We start from the raw sequence: 19,886 nt of genomic DNA on the forward strand, positions 1-19,886 counted from the left end.
GTGTGTGTGTGTGTGGGGGGGGGGGGGGGGGGGGGGGGGGGGCACGTGGAATTTGTGTGCACAGTCCATGCATCTCCATCTCTGCACATTAAGTCCTGCTTGCATGAATATTGTTCAAGCATCACATGAGCCAGCTACCGACTGCACGTGCAGGGCGCACGGCATTGCCAGCGAGAGAGGAGGCACCGGAATAGTGCGCATGAACGAGAGTAAACACTGAGCACTTGGTAACTTAAAGTCATCATTTCCACAGCATTTGACTAAAGGACGGGAGAGTAATTACTGGAGCAATTAAAAGATCGTCGACACTAATTTAATCACTTGACATCCAAAGCAACATATACTATATGTAAAAGTATACCTCGTGTCACTGACTAACTAACGTCAGGGAGTGTTTGGGTACATTTCAGCACTGGACAGCTCTCTCCGCGGTTCTGGTGCTCACAAGCGCGCTTCTGGCACGTGCGTCTGGATAGTGACCAGCCGGTGGGGGGCACGAGCAGAGAGCATGGCGGACTCCCCGCGGAATCCTGACCACCACGACTGCTGCTAACGCCGAGCCTCGAGAGATGAGCATACCGGAGTTCCTACTGGAAGTGTCCATTGTGGTGATAGCCGTTGTCTCGTTGTTGACAAACCTGTCAGTGCTGCTATGCTTCACCCAGAGCGCAGAGTTAAGATCTCACGTGCCAGGCATCTTCATCCTAAACCTCTCCTTTTCCAACATCCTCCTCACCATCATCAACATGCCAGCCACCTTTGTCGGAGTGACCGAGAGCGCAAAGCCCTTCGGGGACCTGTTATGCCAAGCTATCAGTTTTGCTGAGACTTTTCTCACCGCTAACGCGATGTTGAGCATGGCCGCGCTGAGCCTGGACAGGTGGGTCGCGGTGGTGTTCCCCCTGAGTTACTCCAGCAAGATGCGCTACAGGGACGCTTTTCTGATCGTGGCGTACTGCTGGATGCACTCTCTCACCTTCGCTCTGACCCAGCTCCTCATGGACTGGGGAGGTTACAGCCACACTTACGCCTCGTGCACCGTTCACCTGGACGCGGAGAAGAGGTCGCAGCGGACCGCCTATGCGACCTTCACGGCGCTGTTCCACTGCGGCAGCTTTGCACTCTGCCTCCTCGTCCTGTGCTTCGCCTACCTGAAGGTTTTGAGAGTGGCCAGGTCCCACTGCAAGAGGATAGACGTCATTACAGTTCAGGCTCTGCTCCTGTTGGTTGATATCCCCCTCAGGTAAAGTGCGAGATGCAACTTTGAGGGAGCCCTTTAATTAATTAATTCAATAATTTATTTTTAAAAGCTCAACAGTCTGAGATGTTTCTACCTGTGTGACTTGTTTCAATGAGGACTTGACTTATTTTGGAATGCTGCACAGAACACATTTTGTAATTATTTTTTTTTATTGTTAGCAGTTATGTCAGACATGAATTAATCTCTATGTCTGTCTGTCTGTCAGTGTGAAGGAGAGGTGTCTAGCTGAGCAGAAGAAGAGGAGGCAGCGCGCCACTAACAAAATTTGCATCTTCATCGGCACCTTCATCCTCTGCTTTTCACCCTATGTTATAACAAGGTATATCTGTCTTTTTTTCACAGGCTTTATGTCGGTTGGTTAACTTCCATGACTCATCTGTCTTAAGATGCTTTTACAAAAATGGCTTAAAGAAATTCTACATTCTATATTTCCTGATTCCAACGTTGTGTGTGATACAATTTACATTGATCGTCCTCACAGTTTCACTGTGGTAAAACATCTGACCCACAGAGACTAGCCTACAATATCCTAGAACACCAGTAGTTAATTTACATTCTGGGGCCCTGCAATTTGACCTGAGTGAAATTTAACATTCATTTTGTTGAATCTGTATTTTTATACTTTGTTATTTTACAGTATAAAGGAGTGCCTTACTACAGCCTCAAGTGCAGTTCACTCAACACCTCTCAGATTCAACCCAAATGCTTTATTTTCACACGATAACATAAGTCACAATTATGAAATAAGTTCACATAATTATGACATTTTATCTAATATTCATGAGATGTTATAAAAAAAATGTTTTTAAACTCCCAGACTAAACAGAATTTTCTTTTTTTCCTTGTCTTCCTCCTGCAGGTTGGTTGAGTTGTTGCCCTCTGTGCACATCCCCCGCTACTGGGGCATGACCGCCAAATGTCTGTCCTATGCCAAAACCTCCAGCGACCCGTTTGTCTACTGTCTGCTGCGGCAGCAGTACAGGAAGGTCCTAGTTAGTATCATCAGCCGGGTTGTAAGAAATAATCACTACATGCCGTCTGTCTACGGCGCAACCAGCACGCTGGACACCACAGACGATAGCATTGCCAGAATCACCTGAGCTTGACGTGCAAGTATTTAAATGATTCAACACCTGCATCCCTCCTGCAGAAGTCAGGCTCTCTGAAAAGCAGCAGCCCTCCAGATGGAAGGAAATCAGTGCCTTGCTCAAGGACATGTATGCAGGATGTATGCTCAATGAGAGCACGCTGGCCTCTGATGTGTGCCAAAGGCTGCTTCAGCCTCTGCAGACTCCTGTTACTAGAGGGCTTGTCAGTTTGCCTGCTATACTTAGGCATTGCCACGAACACACCACATGGAACCAACACTATGTTCATTACTATCATCAATGCCAATGTATGGTTGAAGAAACCCTAAATTAGTCAGGAAGTGGTCTCCATGTTTCGGTGAAAGAACTTGGAAGAAATGTTCATTCTGATGACTGTGTTGAAGTTAATATTAAAGTGTTTGTTAATAAGGGACTTGTATAACATGTAAAGTGTAAAAATAGGTGTGAGGATGTTATATCACTGCACAGATCGAAGAATAAAGTCCACTGCCACAGACACACGAGTCCACTAAATACAATACGATGCTGAAGGTAATTCAAATTATAGTGTTGTTGCAGTTCTTTGCAACTTTTTAGGCTTGCAACCCTTCACATGAGCTGTGACCAATTCAAACAAAGAGAGAGGGAGTCATTTGAAGGCTGACTGGCATCAAAAGAAGAAGCAACACAATTAAACAAAAGCCTAAGGACATGTGTTGGCATTTTTGTTATCCTTTCAATCATCTGGTGACCCCTCACATCTACCTTTGGACCCTGTGGGTCCTGACCCCTAGTTTGGGAAACCACTGATATATTCCTTTAATAGTCCTAATGGTAGATGAGAATTACAAGGATAAAGCAGCAAGTACATGAGGTTTAACGCAGTTTCACAGAGTTATGGAGCAGTGATCTATTCTGGCATTAAATCGGTGAAAAGGCTTAGTACCTTTATTATGTCAAACAAACAGGCATGAACTTTCCAAACTCCCACCCCCACAAGCCACGTTTCTTCCTCCTGCCCCCCCCCCCCTCTCCCCAACACACGCACACACACACACACACACACACACACACACACACACACACACACACACACACACACACACACACACAGCTCTGTCCAGTGAAATATGATCGGAGCTCGCACGTAACGCACAGTAAGCCGTAATCCTGGCGCGCCGCACTTTTCTCGTGTCAGGGATGCTCCTCCGCACAGACAAAGGAAGGAGGTTTCCGTGCTGTTCGTGTTGGTAATTATCATCCAGCAACAGAGAACGGAGAAGTCGCAGCCTCAAACACACACTGCCACATCACACACCGCCGTTGCTGCACTCCAACATGCATTTAGGACTTTTGGTGCTGTTTCTTTCCTTGTGGAGAAGTTGTTGGTGCGAACCGCAGCAGACTTGTCATCCGGGAGACGAGCATTTAGGTAAGGTGACTTCAGCTTAAAACCAATGTTTCATAGAGATACATGTTACCATACGACGCCAAAGCACGATGAGCGTAGGAAAAACAACTTATAGGCCTGTTTGTATGAGGAAGATGGGTGATTTAAGACTACTTCCGATGCTCATAACCAATAACAAAATAGCTGATAGAAATGAGATGCTAACCCCCTAACTTCACAACACCATGATTTACATCTGAACAATTCTTCAAGTCTATATCCTACAGTCGTTCGCAACTTCATTCCTCACACAGTCAAAGTCTGTAGTAGACCTAAATAGTGTCGTTTAAACCACCAGCCTCGTCTTAGACAGTGATACAGCAGAAGCCCTCCTTTGGCTTGTCTCTTGCTTTTGAAGATGTCGCCTCCTAGCGTTTCATTTGTGACCCACTACTTCCATGCTTCCGTCTGTGTGTTGTTTGGCTTTGTGTTCTCTCATAGCTCCTTTAAATCAAGATTGAAGACGTTTCTGTTCGCTGCTGCCTTTAATTGGACCATATTCAAGGATATTCATCAATTTCCTGCATTTCTGCATTTTACTGCTGGATTTTATTTCTTACACTGCTTTTTGGTGTTTTAATGATTGTTTTTAATGTTTCAATGAATGTTCTTAATTATTTTTAAATCTTATGTTTTGATGCTTTTAATGATTTTATGTGAAACACTTTGAATTAGCTTGTTGTTGAAATGTGCTGTACAAATAAACTTGCCTTGCCTTGCCTCACAGGAAGATGCAGCAACAACGTGTTTGGAGATAAACGTAGGTGTCTAATTCATTTCACATATAGGGCCTTAAGATAAATCTAATTTAAAGATCAGATTTTGTGTGGCAGGTGCAGAAAGTGATCAGAGATGTGTAGAATAACATGTCAGGGTCCAGCCACTTAGAAATTGGACTATGTGCCCTAAGATGAATTTCCAGGCCATGACTCGACCTTCAGGGCTGGAAAACCAACGTGTGTAAATACCAAGTGCCACTGCAAGATGCAACAGGCCTCCTCTCTGAGAGGGAGCAAACACAGCTGCAGCACTTGAGCTCAACCTGTGTTATGGAACTTCAAAACTCCTAAATTGCATTGTTCCATTTTGAAACACCTGCTGCGTCTAGCAATTTCTTTTGTGTTTCTTTACTCTTAAAGATGTGTCAGATACAGATCTTTCAGCACAAGCCCTAAAACGATTTTGGGCTATTTTGAAACCAACAACAATTAAAAGAAAAGCTTTGCTTTACTCACACATCATTTTCACAAATGTAGTTACCAGCTTTCTTTGCCTTCTCTGTCCCACAGCTACCTGTACAGACCTGAACCTGGGCTATTGTAATGATATGGAGTACTCTAGGTGGGTACTAATGTGGGCGAGCCAAATTGTGCCAGCTAAAAACTAACCTTACATACATTTTAAGCGATTGCTGCCATTCCTTTGATGTCTTTACGAGCTCATTGTTGGCACCACGTGTAACACCTTGTTTTTAAAATGCTGCCGCTCCAGAACCATATTTCCCAACATACTTGGCCACCGGAGTCGCCTGGACGCAGAGTCGGGGGCAGAGTACCTCTTGCTGAGCGTCATCCATGGCCTGCTCAACGGGGAGTGCTCCCCTGAGATACGCCTCCTCGGCTGCTCGGTTCTCGCCTCACCCTGCCAGGACGACAAGATGATCAAACCCTGCCGCAGCACATGCGATACATTGAGGAGGGACTGCGCCCATGCCTTTGAAGCCATCGAAATGGCCTGGCCCTACTTCCTAGATTGTGATCGTTTCTTTGCCAGCAACGAGGAGGGCTGCTTTGACCCACTGGCAGGGCTGAAAGGTAAAGGTCACGCTGTTGTGTTGTACTGTTTGGACCAATTGCATCCTGTGAAACAAACAAAGCATCCCTCTCTCCTTTTCCAAATCCTGGCATCCCTTCTCCAGCCAGACAGGAGGTAGAAAGGTCCAGCCTTTCAGAAGAACCCAGCACCATCATCCAGTTCACATACACCACCAATGCCCAGATGTACAGCTTGCTGAAGAGAACGGCAGCCAAGTGCTCCCAAATCGCTCATGTCTATAGTATTGGGCGCAGCACAGAAGGCAGAGATCTGCTGGTTATTGAGTTCAGCAACAACCCAGGACAGCACGAACTATGTGAGTACGGAAGAGCAGTGTCAATTAATTGTGTGATAACGTTCATACAATATATGCAAATCGATAAAAAGAGTTCAAATATAAACTTGGTAGCGGTTTTAACATTGTTCAGCTCATTGTTTTGGTTTTACAGCCTGATACTTAACTTTTTTGATTCCATCTTACGGCTCTCATCGATCTTGTTTCCTGTTGCAGCAATTCAGCGAAAAAGCTCTGATAAATGCTGTACACTACCTGCCCAACACCAAATAGCAGACAAAGATAGTGGTTAGCTGGCAAACATAGTGGAGCGTTTGGGCTGCTTTAGAGTGTTGACAGCTCGTTCTGCTGCCCCACTGTGGACATATCAATGAATCCAGCTTTAACCGTGATGTTTCTGTATGTGCTTCTGTCTGTGAAATGTAGTGGAGCCAGAGGTCAAGCTGGTAGCCAACATGCATGGCAACGAGGTGCTGGGCCGCCAGCTGGTGATCTACCTGGCCCAGTACCTGTGTTCAGAGTACATTCTGGGGAACCAACGAATTCAGACCATCATCAACACCACCCGGATTCATATTCTGGCCTCCATGAATCCAGATGGCTATGAGCTGGCTGCCTCAGAGGTAGAGGATAACAGTGACCCGGAGCTCAACAACCAGGAAGTAAATATTGTGATCAGAAAAAGAAAAAAAAAAAGACAAAGACAAACTGCCATTATATCCGCTCTCTGTCTCATTGTCTGTTCAGTCTATCCGGCTTGAAGTGTGGAGGTGGAGGAATGAGGAACTCTGCTGAGCTCAATCTTTGCTCATGTAGAGGGTTTTCACAGCGTCGTTTGTGAAATGGGACACCATTGAGCAGCACTACGACAATGTTGGTTGTTCTTTTTCTGAACATAGAGGCTGTCAATTTAAAAATATCGATTCTAAAGGATAAAGAACAGACTTTGTTCTCCTCTAAGATTGATGAAGATTAATTGTTAAGATTAGGCTACAAAATTGGTAAATTTCTTAATTTTGGTATTAAGATTGGATGTAGAGTACTCAAGCCTCCCGACTTCCACCAATCACCCACTTTTCCACTAACCAGAGAATTCAACACTTTATTATGAGAAAGTGGGACTACATTGGCATCTCTTGAGCTTTGTACTACTCATTATAGCAATACTGACACAGCCTTTTGGTAAAGTGTTGTGTATTTATTCACCAGGCCGTGTCACTGAGTCTCTAACGAGCTCTGCATGCTTACATAGTAGGCATATGTATACTGACTCAAATGTGTGTCACAATCATTTGGGCTGATAATGATTGTGACTGCTTAGCCTGATATCTTGATGGTAGACATACTACGCACAGCTTTACTCTAACAGAGACATTTTTTCATGCATGGGTCTTAACGATTCACAATATACACGGGGTTGAAACATTGAAAGTGTGCAGCATATTGTACCTTTATTAATATGATCACATTTTGGATGTATTATGTAAAGCAAACTACTTTGAATGTATTCATATTGTGTACATTGCATGTGTTAAAGTTATGTTTCAATTACACTCATTTAAAGAGTAAATTGATACATCAAACTGTTTGTATATGGCAACATAATCATATATGTTCATATATATGATCAACAGTTTGCATAATCCCAAAACATCTCTTTCATAGTTTGGATGGATACGAATTAAATGCATGTCCTGCTCATCTCTGAAATGTATGAATAATGGTTTCCTCTTGCTTCTTTGCTACTTTTTCTCATGACGGATAAATGGTCTTGTCTATTTGTTAACAACAAATGAATGGTGATAGTCTAACAGGTTCCTTCCTGTTCTTCTGACTAATATTCATATCATTTGCTCAATATTTTCTTCATATAATCACTGCTCCCACTAACGTCTATACACATCATCACCCTAAATAATGTCACGCTCTCCGACACCCTTTAATACTCCTAGTTGTTTGAACCTAAATGTTTCAGGGTCACTTGTTGAATGGTTGGACCAATGGACGGACCAATGCCCAGAGTATTGACCTCAACCGCAATTTTCCAGACCTCACCTCAATTTTCTACCGGAACCGCCGCAGCAGGCACTACCGCATCGACCACATCGCAATCCCTGACGCCTACTGGTTTGGCAAGGTAAGGGGGATTGTTTTTATTAATCCGAACTATAGAGATCTTTTATCATTAGATACAGTATTTCTGCTTGGGTCCCAAAACAATTCAGTCCTACCTTTGGGCTGTAGGTGGCACCAGAGACCTACGCAGTGATGAAGTGGATCAGGTCACTGCCCTTCGTTCAGTCCGCCAGCCTCCACGGAGGCGATCTGGTGGTCTCCTATCCTTTCGACTTCTCTAGACACCCGCAGGAGGAGAGGATGCTCTCACCCACTCCCGACGAACAGGTAGGTAGGGAGGATGGATGTCTCAATTGATGGATTAATGGTTGCAGAAAAAGTGTTGTGCAGCTGGATTGTCATATTTCCTCTCACGCCACACACACACACACACACACACCATCCTCAGGTCCTCAAGCAGCTGGCTCGTACCTATGCAGACGCCCACGACACCATGTCAAACAATGACACTGAGAGGTGTGGAGCCTCCTTTTACCGAACTAGGGGCATCACCAATGGGGCATTGTGGTACAGTTTTGCTGGTGGTGAGATACACTTTTCAAACATATAATCATTTTTTTTTTTTAACCTTTCTCATTGCTTGTGAGGTACTCATTATCCTCACGTCTCCACTTGCAGGTATGTCAGACTTCAACTATTTGCACACTAATTGTCTGGAGATCACTGTGGAGCTCGGCTGTGACAAATTCCCATCAGAGGCCGAGCTTTACCCAGAATGGAAGAGGAATAAGGAAGCTCTGCTCACTTTTGTGGAGTCTGTAAGTGTCTGTTAAACTGATGACCAGCTTGTATTCAAATGTGCATATTTTTACAGTGCATCATTTAATTAAATTGATAGTGGATGGATGAATATTTGACAGTCAAAGTGTGAAATGAGACACAACTGTCAAGTCAAATTTGCTGGAAGAACCCTCGTAGCTAGCAGTTTTTAAAGATCAGAAAGGACAGAAAGGAATAAAGACTACACAGACAGTGCATGTAGGCCACATAAGCACTTGACCCAGGACAAAAGTACAAGGAAAATAATGTGGCTTTCCATTGTGCTCCCTGTCCCTGCACAGGTCCATCGAGGGTTAAAGGGAGTCGTTCAGGATGTTGATGGAAATGGGATAAAAGGTGCAACTATCTCTGTCAGAGGGATAAGAAAAGATGTCACCACAGGTAAACACAGTCCTAGTTTGTTGTAGCCTTCAGGAAGTTAGTGGTGATGGCTGTAAGGCATAATTAAAAAAGGTCACCTTCGATATTTAACAGTTTTAGTTTTTGAAATATCTCAACAACTGTTGGATAGATCGCCACGAAACACTTTTGTTATTTCTTAATTTTTGCTTTAGCACCATAATCCAATCATTACATTGTAACACGTCCAATACTTTGGTTTATGACTAAATACCTGCAAAACTAATTACCTTTCCCTCATCAGCCCCAGCTGTACACTGTGTTTAGTGCTAATTAGCTAATTTTGTTCGCATGCTAAGCACACAGCTAAGCGCTGCTGTGGCCAAGTTCAGCCTCACAGAGCCGTTAGCGTGCCCGGAGACTTGATTGTATGCACACTTCACCGTTTGTTTCCCACACTTTTTTACTGTGCTCTTCTTTCATTCGTTTGACCCCTCTCTGACATATTGTCTGTATTGCCCTGTAGCTGAAGATGGAGACTACTGGCGGCTACTGAATCCCGGTACTCACATCCTGACAGCCACAGCCAAGGGTTACTCCAGGGTCAGTAAGAGGGTTTATCTGCCTAACAACATGAACAAGGCCGGACGTGTCGACTTTGTCTTGGCGAAGGTTGGATTTTTGTCTTAATTATCTTGTTCAACCATTTCCATTCAAATATATTTTTTTTAACATTTCCTTCCTTAGTTTTAGTTGAGATTTATTTGACCAGATTTAGTTACTAGCTCATTTCCATCTGCAGTAATACAACTAATACATATACAGGTTCAAAATACAATACTAATTGGATTACTATTATCCCTGCTCTCCATCCTCACCACCATTTCCCTCCCCTTGCATCCAGGTTCCCATAAAGCCTGATATCGACGACCATCTCTTCCCCACAGTAGACACATGGGAGCGATTCGACCCATACAACCAGTTTGAGCGCTACAGCGAGCCAGACGTAAGAGAGGGAGGGATAGAGCGGCTTGAAAAACCATGGTGGTGGAACTACTTCTCCCAGTCTGGCATCTCACCTCCACACTGGCTGCTGCGAAGTGTCTAAACACATTACAGGACAATAAAGATCCCAGCATACCACTGCGAAACTGGTGATGGACGGTCCCACATCCAATCCCGCTGGTGCTTTCAGAGGAGTCTGTAGCAGGAGCTGTGACACTAAAATCGGCAGTAGGCCTACCTAAATAGGTTTCGGTGCTTTCTGGATGTGAATCTGCATTTTTTTCCACTAGGCAACAGATTTGATTCTGGCCTGTAAGCCAAGTTTTGGCCAATATTGCTTTGCAGCTGCATTTAACTTGTTTAAGTAAAGATGTAACCACTGGGAAATAAAGGATTTATGGATGCCTCAATTGTGCAACTTTTCGAAGAGTCGAAAATAATTGTAGTTCTATGCACTTATTTGAATATAGTGACACAATTGCATATGTGATGGCAGCTGCAAAAAGTGTCTTGTGCACATTTAAAAAAAAAATTGAGTTGGGTACAAATTCCATGCAGTTTTTATTATTACATTCCAACACTTATGTTTTAGCCACAGTTAGTACATTATACAGGGCACAAGTGCAACAGTCAACATTTTCTAGAGCTTAAACCGCACCACATTTTGAGCACATCTAAGCTTGGATTAGCAGCAATACTGTGCTAGTTATGAACAGTAGAACTTCTTGCTTTGTTTGTTCTTCACAAGCATAACATAATAAATATTGAATGGTTGTGGCATATCTTCTTCCATTTATTTTAAATATTATTAAATTATTATATATTTTTTTAGAGTTTTCTGCTCGAAACTATTTAAGAGGCCGTTGTAGCATTTGATCACCAGAGGGCGCCAGAGAACATGTAATGACATACTGACTGTGCCAACGTCTTTAAAGTCGTTGATGAGTAACGTTAATCTAATTAGTAATATATGGTAGCGGACTTTTTCCACTCTTTACTCATTCATGAATTAATTAATTACTTCAAAGACGCTTTGAGTCTTTTTTTTTGGACACACGCCATCAGGATGATTTGCGTTAATGTGTTAATTTGTCTTTGCAGAACTTAAGTCTCAGGTGAAAGATCGAAGTTGTAAGTTCTCAAAAGTCACAAGAAAAGACACTTATCTTTGAGGGTCAAGCTGCTCCTGCTAGCCTCGTTTTCATTCTTACGTTTGCGGAAGAACACTTTTTTTTTTTAAATAGAAAAAGACTATTTACGGAGCCCAGTTGCGTGCTGTGTCCTTGCGCCTTCGGGTGCGTGTGCATTGTTGTGACTAACACCAGTTTCTTTTTAGCGAACAAACACCGAGTTGTTTTGTTAACACGCTCTGCAGGCAACACGTTTAAATGAAGGTAATGTTACTGTTCGTCTCATATTACCCGACCTCTCTAACGCGAGGGCACGAGGCCAAGTTACTGAATTTAGTTTTCGTGCGAGAACATGCAGCATGCTAGGTTTTTGTTCGACAGAAAACTACTAACACAAGTCTTTCCATCCGCAGTCAAACCAAAGCTATGCTACTCTTTCACAAAACTACATGAATGAAGGCGGTTCGTCAGTGCATCACATTTTAGTAGTCCAAAAACAAGCGTGAGCAGGCCAAACAGGCAGCAATGATGCACACAGAATCAAATCTACCCTGTTATATATATACCTACCTGGACCGACCAATCAGCACTGACGATCCGAGCCTGAGGTCATGCATGTAATGCACTTAAAAACATTAGAGACAAGTGTTAAGCATACAAATAAGAGACATTGTATCACCCCATGATTAGTACCGTAATGATAAAGACATACATCAAATGAATCCACTAGTCTGTAGTGTCTTTATTTAGGTCTATCCAGCTTAACCCATCTGCACCTCCTCCTGCATCCTACAGCTTACCCACATTGTAACAGCCGGAGCAGGGGATACACAGCAGTCCATCAATAATATCTGCTGGGGACTGAATCGCGTGCAACCTCTCCTAACCTCACAGTCCATCTGCTATCTGTTTCTAAAGCACACTGATCTGTGCTTGAACTGATGCATCTAACTGTATTAAGCCAAAGCAGGATTCACATCCATAATCAATCCCATAATTAGCTGCACTATATGGAGGCCAGTCTATATTATGCAATGCATGCAGTTAACCAGGAAGCTTATTGACCCTGCAGACTGGTCATATATATATATATATATATATAGTCAGTGCTGGTTTTACGATGTTAATGAGCTTAATGCACGTCTGCTGTAGGTGGAGAGACATCCTCATTATGAGACCATTCAACGTTGAACTATAATTCAGTCCAACACAGATGATGTGGGCCACAGAGTGACTGTTAATTAGTTAGTTAATTTGTGCTAATAGAAGTCAGCTGAATGTAAACCTTAAATGTTATAAATTGTAGGGCTGTACACTCTTAGTTGATTAGTTGACATATCTTAGAAAACTGAGATTTATTTTGTCGTTTAGTCATTTTTTTATGCTTTTTCATGCTGAATGACTTATTTCTAAGAAACTTGTAAACACAGGATTTAAAGTGCTTCTGTGTCTTACATGTCATACATAAGCCGTAGTAATGTCTATTTGAAAGCCTACATTAACTTTGAGTCACTAGCATGTGTTACCATATTATTTAAGCCAAACAGGGAAATTGTGAACCTCAAGGATTTTGAAAGCCATGCTGGAAGTAATTCAAGTTCAAAGTGGAAGAACGTTATCCACTGATGTATCGTTTGATAAATACTTACATTTTCTTTGAACCTTTTGACCCTTTGTTACAGGGAGTTGAAGACTGGATACATGCGGAACATGCAGTTACGGATATGTACCTGTTCACCTTATAAACTCCAGAACAAGGTATCGCATGAACACACAACAGAGTGACAATCCGCAAACACGTTGTCTGTTTTCTAAAAACTAGTAATGAAGAGCTTTGCAGCAACTGCTTTGTTCTTTTTTTTTTCTGTATCTTGAACACACGGAGTGTCAATAGCTTAAAGGCCCTGAAACTCTATTTTCTCTATCAGCTTTTTACTAGAAGAGATGGTATCCTCCATGAACTCACAACTTTGCGCCTAGTTTTTGAACGGCGTCGGGTATTTCATCTGAGAGATTTTTGTTTTTGTGTTTTTATCTGCAGCTGTTTTGTACTGGTTTGAAGTGGAAGGGGCTGAGTAGGAAAATGTAATGTCACATACTTCCATGCAACGAAAAGGATTGAGATTGATTCATTTTAATCCAAATATGATGACGGTGGTGGGTGTTTCCAGATGGTGCCAGGCCGCTGCTCTCAATCAAATCAGGGTGTGTGCCGCAAAACTGCAGTTCCTAAAATGACCACTTGAGACTGGCTCCGAAAGTAAGTCGTCCTGATAGACCCCCATGTTAAAATGCCCAAATTTACAGCAAAAACAAGTATGTTTACAGCCTGGTACTAGAAAACTGTTTTGGTTTCTATAGCTAATATCGGCATTCATGATTACCGTACAGGGTGTGAATATTTATATAACACTCTTGTTTATGACATAAACATAAATTATATTAAGGCTTAACATTTGAAGTAAATAAGGTTTTTCATGCAAATATTGGACAAATAATAAGGCTTACTGTGCGGTTAATTGTATGCCAGGCCTCCTGCTGGCCATTGTCGGGGCGCTGGATGATGGGCTGCAGCTGGATGACTTCCGTGTCCGCATTGGTTTTCACTGGAATAGGTGTCAGTAACCATTCGCGCTCCAACACTTTGCCCATTTTTAGAGTTAGGCTGTGCCGTCACTGCCAAAATGGCGAATCATCCAACCAAAATCTACAATACGAATGGGCGGTTACTCTCTCTATCTCTATACGCATGACCGAAATAGATAAGATTTAAATTCATGTTAAACAAGCCTTGTTATATTGTCTCTTAAAACTTCTGCAACGCCTCTATCTCCAAGGCCTTCTCCTTGCCTCGTCAACAAACCCCTCTGCGACTAATATTAAAGTCGGAACAACATGAACAGTTATGATGCCTTTGTAGGTTTTCTTTTCGAAAAGGCCATTTTTGAATCATGCTATAATTATCTTCTTTCCAAGGCAGTGTGTTCCCAGATGTCTCCTCCTTATGTTCCTGGAGTGAGTTTCCATCTGGCAGACTTCTACTGAGGTTTCTGCCTTTTTCTCTCTCTCTCTCTCTCTCTCTCTCTCTCTCTCTCTCTCTCTCTCTCTCTCTCTCTCTCTCTGTCTCTCTCTCTCTCTCTGTCCTCCCCAATGCATTGTGTAGTCACTTTCAATCTGGCTGCATCAGTTTCTCTAACATAACCCATTTAACACTGCGCACATAAAATGCAAATGCCAAACCACTTTGCTCTGAACTTGCTCCATCCTTCTCTTGTTCTCTCTGCGCCAGTCTGTCTTTCATTCCTGGAGCTATCTAGCTTGCTCTGCCCCAGGAGTAGAGGCCTGCTCAATGTGGCAGAGATGATTTGTTTGCTTTGCAATTATTTTCCGTCAGTGGAGACAAATGGATTCATACTGCATAGATAAACCAACACAGACAGAGCCGGAGCAATGAATGCAGTGGAACAGACTAATATGTACTCTGCAAAGACAAAGATAGAGAACATTAAGCACCTTGGGTAACGAATAGATAGCTTTGTAAAAAGCTCAAAGATCAAGGAGCAGCTTAGTAACATTAGCCTTTATTTTTCATATCACTACTTTTTTGCTAACCCTGTCTCCTAAAAATCTAATTCATATGCTAATAATACGCAACATAACAACACATTTACATACAGAAATGGAATGCTGCCTGTTTTGAGTAAAGTATTGTTTTCTCTACATGACGATATCCACTCGTCACAACTAAAGCATTCTTGTTTTATTAATGAGTATGCAGCTTTAACATCATATGAGATGGATTCCAATGTTTATGACCTGCAGGAGTTGATACCACCGGACCACTCAGGATGGTTGTATGATATCAGGGCTGTTTCTGTGAGCGTTGACAATATAATGCAAAATCCAATAAATTGGGTTTTAATTATGTTGAATGCAGACTTTGGCTTTTGTGAAGAGGCCATATTTGTTTGTTTTTTCAGGCACTTCTCTATTATTATATGGAAAATGTTATGTCCATTTTAATTTAATTTAATTTTTTATGACCAATTTTTATCCCCCCCCCCCCCCCCCCCCCGTATAGACTGCAATTATATCAGACACATTTTTCACTCAAGCACTTCTCACGCAAAAGATCCCCCCTCATTTGAATCTATGCAGCTGTCTGCGCCAGCAGCTAAAGTTCACTGTGTAACTCCTCATGTTGACTGTTTAACACTTCCTGTCAGTTCAGTTCCTGTTTAGCTGTTAGCTCTGTTAGCCAAACACGCCGCATGGCTAAGCTAACAAGCTCTCATCCTACCGTCATGAGAAGATGTTATCTGTTGTAGTCTGCGCTCGGTTCAGCTTATCATTTGCTAAGCTAAACATACATGCATGCATTCAATTGTATTACTTCGGCTTTGCAAATCAAGAGAACAACAATTTGTAATCCGTAGTGGAAACAAGAGTCCAAACTTGATCACGTGCATCCTACTGGCCGGTTAAGAGTAGTGAGGAGGGAGCAGTCAATGTCTGTATAAAACAGTGAGGGAAATATGTTTTCAAAAAGTACAACCACAAGAGTTCCTTGAGCATGCGATCATAAATGAGCGCAAAACATATTAGACTGATGGATTCAGCAGTATCTAAGCCACAGACAGACAGACACAGAGATGCCGCACACACACACACGCACACACACGCAGACACAGGCACACACACACACACACACAGGCACAAACATACACGCGACCGAATACACAATGTCCTGGTGGAGAAAACAATAAATGGTTCTTGTGATCGTACTAATAAATGATAGTGAGTACCACTTGCAATTTCTCAAACTTAGTTTGATGGGCAGATAGAACATGTAGTTAGAGGGCAGAATGGAGGCGAAGGGTCTCCCCATTTGCCCCCAATGTGTGATGGACACAACTGGGCTGCATATTTGTTCTGTCTCTGTTGAACTTTCAAACTATCCACAGTAAAAGAGATTAACCTTTTCCTCCCAGCTCGCGTCACCTTGATTTTTCCTTCTCCTGCCTTCTGTCTTCCTTTCCTCTTTATGACCCCGTCTCCCCTTTTCCAGTGTCTCTGTTGACTATCCCTTGTCCTATCTCCCCCCTCCTCCCCTTGCCTTCCCTTTACCCTCTCCTCCCTCCCTTTATACGAAGGGCAGGTTCAGGGGTCACCAATTACTCAGAGCGGGCTGAGAAAGTTGTATGGGATCTGCCCTCGGGGCTGCCATGTTGCATTACCATCATGGAGATTGCAGGTACGCAGCAGCCACTGGCTGCCGGCACAACAACCACAACCTCGGCCCCAGCACCGGACCGTATAGATGTTCAAACTCTCCTCATGCCTGAGCGGCTGGCTGGCTCAGAGTCAGCCCCCCTCTCTTACTGACCTGCTGGGCAGAACTAATATGTATGTCTAGACTTCCTGGGAACTCCTCTACCTGAGAATACACAGCTGCACAATATGTGTGAGGATTGTTCATCTACTTTTTTTTTTTTTTTTTTAACCAATAGGTATATATTGTACTGTACTGTACTGTGGCTCAAATACTTTTTGACACACGTTCAAGAAATTCTTCTGTTGACTTTTGTTGACCATTTACCGCATTCGGAAAACCCGGCCATTGCTCGTAAAGAAAGCCTCAAGGTGAAGTAGATGTGTGCATATTACCAGACAGGCAATCTGCAAGCTGTTCTTATGCATTTTATTTGTAAGAAAGTAACAATCAAATAATCTGAAACTGATCTTCTGAATGAGTGCAGAGGTGGGAACTTTTGTATTCTTTTAAGGGAATACTTTAGGAAAATAATTTTGAAACTAGGCCAGAAGACAGTTGGCATACTGTAGCTTAGCATACAAACTGGAAGCAGACTTATTTCTTGGCTGGAGGTATAGTCACATCTTGAAGTTTTGTCCTCACTGTAAGGTGAGCAGTGTATGCAGGAGCTGGAAGGCTCGCTCTTTTCCCCCTCGGTTCTGTCGTTATGCTAAGCTAACAGTCTCCCTGTAGCTTTACATGTAACCGAAAGAGGATACAAGAGTGGTATTTATTCTCATCTAACTATTGACAAGAAAAAAAAGTGTTTCCCAAATGTCTTAACTATTGCTTTAATTGCCACTTGAAAATCAAACAAAAATCTTCTTTTCACAGCATTTACGAAGTTGCATTTTCTGAAAAGCCCAGACTTAAGTTCATCTCTAGCCTATAAAACACCACTACAATTGGTCTGCCTGCTTTGTGTCCACCCTTATTAACATTGCCAGATATACAGGATTGTACAGTTCACAATGCATGGCTATACATTAAATATCAATCAATTGTCTGAGGTTATCCCAGCACATATTAACATAAAAGTAGTCCCGGATTATTTTACAGTTGGAATAGACATCCTGCTTCAGCACTGTCCTTATGTACTGGCTGTTAAATCAGTCTGTATTGACTCTGTGTTGCACCTTGTAAGAGATGTGATGGATGGTGAAGATATTTAAGATGGTTAAGCTCTCTTTTTTTTTTCTTCCTGCCCGGCCTCCAGGCTGTTCACACTCAGCCCTCCAGCAGCCAGGCAGCCTTTTCAACACTTCGTTTAACCCGCCTGCCTCGGCCACCTGTGTGCTGCCTCTGCATAAAAAATACAGAAAAACATTTGGATTGTAGAACTCTTGATTCAGACATTTCAAACAGTGAAGACTTGATTCACTTATCTTTTCCGAACTGATTTTCAGGCTCAGGGAGAGGCCCAGCCCAGCGCTGTTTAGGCCAGAGCCAACAGAAGCTGTTCAGCCAGTTGGAGTTTAAATGGCTCCTGAATAGAGAATCCCAGAGTCTGATTCAGTGTGCTCAGCCAAACCCTCTGTAATTGCAAAAACAGCACTTGGTGCACTAATAATGGGTGCGTGTCATCTCCAATCCCCAGTCCGCCTGTCTGTCCATGCCACAGAGGCAGCAATTACAGACTCGGGCCTTCCACTGGACGTGCACACAGTAAGGGCAGAGGAACAGTAGACTGTGTGTACGTGTGTGTGGGGGCGGTCGGTTAAGGGGTGCATGAGTAACTGAATGAGGTGTATGTATGCTTCTCTGTGTGTGTGTGTGTGTGTGTGTGTGTGTGTGTGTGAGGACACTGGAGAGGGCAAAGGCAGACTTTGGACTCGGCTCTTTTTAAGAATTGAGCAGATATTTCTATTTAGCCGGTTCAACGGTACTGTGAACATGAATTATCCCAAAGTTTGAAACTGTTAAACCTGCAGCTGGAAAGTCATCCGTGAACCGATTAGTTGTCATTCGCTAAAACTACAGGCATTTTGTTTTTTCCCCCTCCCATGTTTTTCCCAGTTCGCTGTCTTGGTTGCTGTATCCTGAGATGACATACAAAATAGGACAAAACTATTTCTAACAGTGTGAATTGAAACATTAATGTATCCATGTTCTCCTTAAAGTTGAAATCTCCTTTTTTTGGGTTTTTTTTTTTCATTGTCTAACTGAGTGTGATAACTAAGACCTTGTGTGAGCAGCACACAGTTGGACATCTCTCTGAGTCACTTCCTTTACCAAACTCTCTCATGGCTACCCATCCATGACTCCTACAATGGCCATCACGAGGATTTACTAAAACATCAACTGATCTTTCCTGTTATGCTGCTATTGTTTTATTTGATTTTCTCTGCAGAGGCATGACGAACTGGTGTCATGGCAGACAATGGAACTGAGTCTGGGACTGACCCCAAAACTAATTTGCCAGCTTAAGCTCTTTTAACAAGTGGCAGTTTCACTACAGCTCAGTTTGTTTACCCCTCGTTCTGCTTTCCCTTTATTTGTTGTGGTTTTCTTTTCTATTTTTGTGCAAAGAGCTGTAAATTGGCAGGAGAAGAAAAATGGGGAAAAAAAGAGTTTTAGTGCTTTTTTCCTTTGTCTGCTTTCACATACTTTTCTCATTTCCTCTCTGGCTTGCTTTTTAGAAGTTTAAGATTGTGACTTATTCTTCAATGCTTTTTGTCAAATAATTGTAAACCATCACATTTATGTAATAGAACAATCTAGATGCATTACTTTGTACCATACCAGTATTGTGTCATCAGTTCTTGAATGAATTGTCTTGTTTTTCTTCCTGACTTTTATTTCTCATGATTTATTACAAGACAGTATCTGCTTTTGATTTGGTTGGAGTGTTGTTGCCATAGAACTGTACCACAACAACCAGTGTCTGGTTGCTGAAGGGGTCAGAGGTCAGAACAAAGTAGCCGTGAGCGGCGACAATGCGTGTGAAATTGGACACAGCTCTGCACCATTTGTGTGTGATTACGTCGATTTCCTAGGGCAACTTGTGTCGGCACCTTCTCACAGACAGATAGCATACACAACGTGGGAATCTATGATGGGATAATGATTTAAAATAGTTATTTTTCACTGCTCATTATGACAATATTGCATATATATATATACACACATATAGACTAGGTTTACAGAGATTAGTAGGGCTGTAAAAGTTCTCAAAATGTAACATGTGGTTATGAGGTCACCGTTCAGTATGTTGTCAGTACAGCGGGGAAAACCGAATATAAGATTTCTTTACTTTGAAAATGAGAACACTAA

The 19,886-nt window shown here is 42.6% G+C and overlaps 2 protein-coding genes across 3 annotated transcripts; both read left to right on the forward strand.

Moving 5' to 3' along the window:
* Positions 1 to 488: 488 nt before the first annotated feature.
* Positions 489 to 2,361, forward strand: gpr78a (G protein-coupled receptor 78a; the record flags this gene model as incomplete). Its single annotated transcript, XM_079159532.1, has 3 exons — positions 489 to 1,243; positions 1,467 to 1,580; positions 2,121 to 2,361. Exons 1-3 carry the CDS (start codon positions 570 to 572, stop codon positions 2,359 to 2,361), a joined length of 1,029 nt encoding a protein of 342 aa, XP_079015658.1. The 5' UTR covers positions 489 to 569.
* Positions 2,362 to 3,550: 1,189 nt separating this feature from the next.
* On the forward strand, positions 3,551 to 10,866 carry cpz (carboxypeptidase Z). 2 transcript variants are annotated; one of them, XM_079158906.1, is made up of 13 exons: positions 3,551 to 3,781; positions 4,527 to 4,559; positions 5,089 to 5,140; positions 5,291 to 5,613; positions 5,718 to 5,930; positions 6,336 to 6,571; positions 7,885 to 8,046; positions 8,154 to 8,312; positions 8,434 to 8,569; positions 8,664 to 8,803; positions 9,107 to 9,206; positions 9,691 to 9,836; positions 10,069 to 10,866. In XM_079158906.1, the coding sequence occupies exons 1-13, from the start codon at positions 3,688 to 3,690 to the stop codon at positions 10,270 to 10,272; spliced, it is 1,998 nt and encodes a 665-aa protein (XP_079015032.1). In that variant the 5' UTR covers positions 3,551 to 3,687; the 3' UTR covers positions 10,273 to 10,866. The 2 variants fall into 2 exon arrangements, with proteins under 2 accessions (XP_079015032.1, XP_079015033.1); XM_079158907.1 differs by having other exon boundaries at positions 6,336 to 6,532.
* Positions 10,867 to 19,886: the final 9,020 nt, after the last annotated feature.

The sequence above is a fragment of the Pholis gunnellus genome (genome assembly GCF_910591455.1).
Source record: "Pholis gunnellus genome assembly, chromosome: 5".
Taxonomy (NCBI): domain Eukaryota; kingdom Metazoa; phylum Chordata; class Actinopteri; order Perciformes; family Pholidae; genus Pholis; species Pholis gunnellus.

Excerpts from the sequence above, each read along its gene's own strand:
- cpz (XM_079158906.1), top strand. The coding sequence starts at position 3,688 with ATGCATTTAGGACTTTTGGTGCTGTTTCTTTCCTTGTGGAGAAGTTGT. Across the intron at positions 3,782-4,526 it reads TCCGGGAGACGAGCATTTAG|GAAGATGCAGCAACAACGTG; the intron begins GTAAGGTGACTT and ends CTTGCCTCACAG. Across the intron at positions 8,047-8,153 it reads ACGCCTACTGGTTTGGCAAG|GTGGCACCAGAGACCTACGC; the intron begins GTAAGGGGGATT and ends TTTGGGCTGTAG.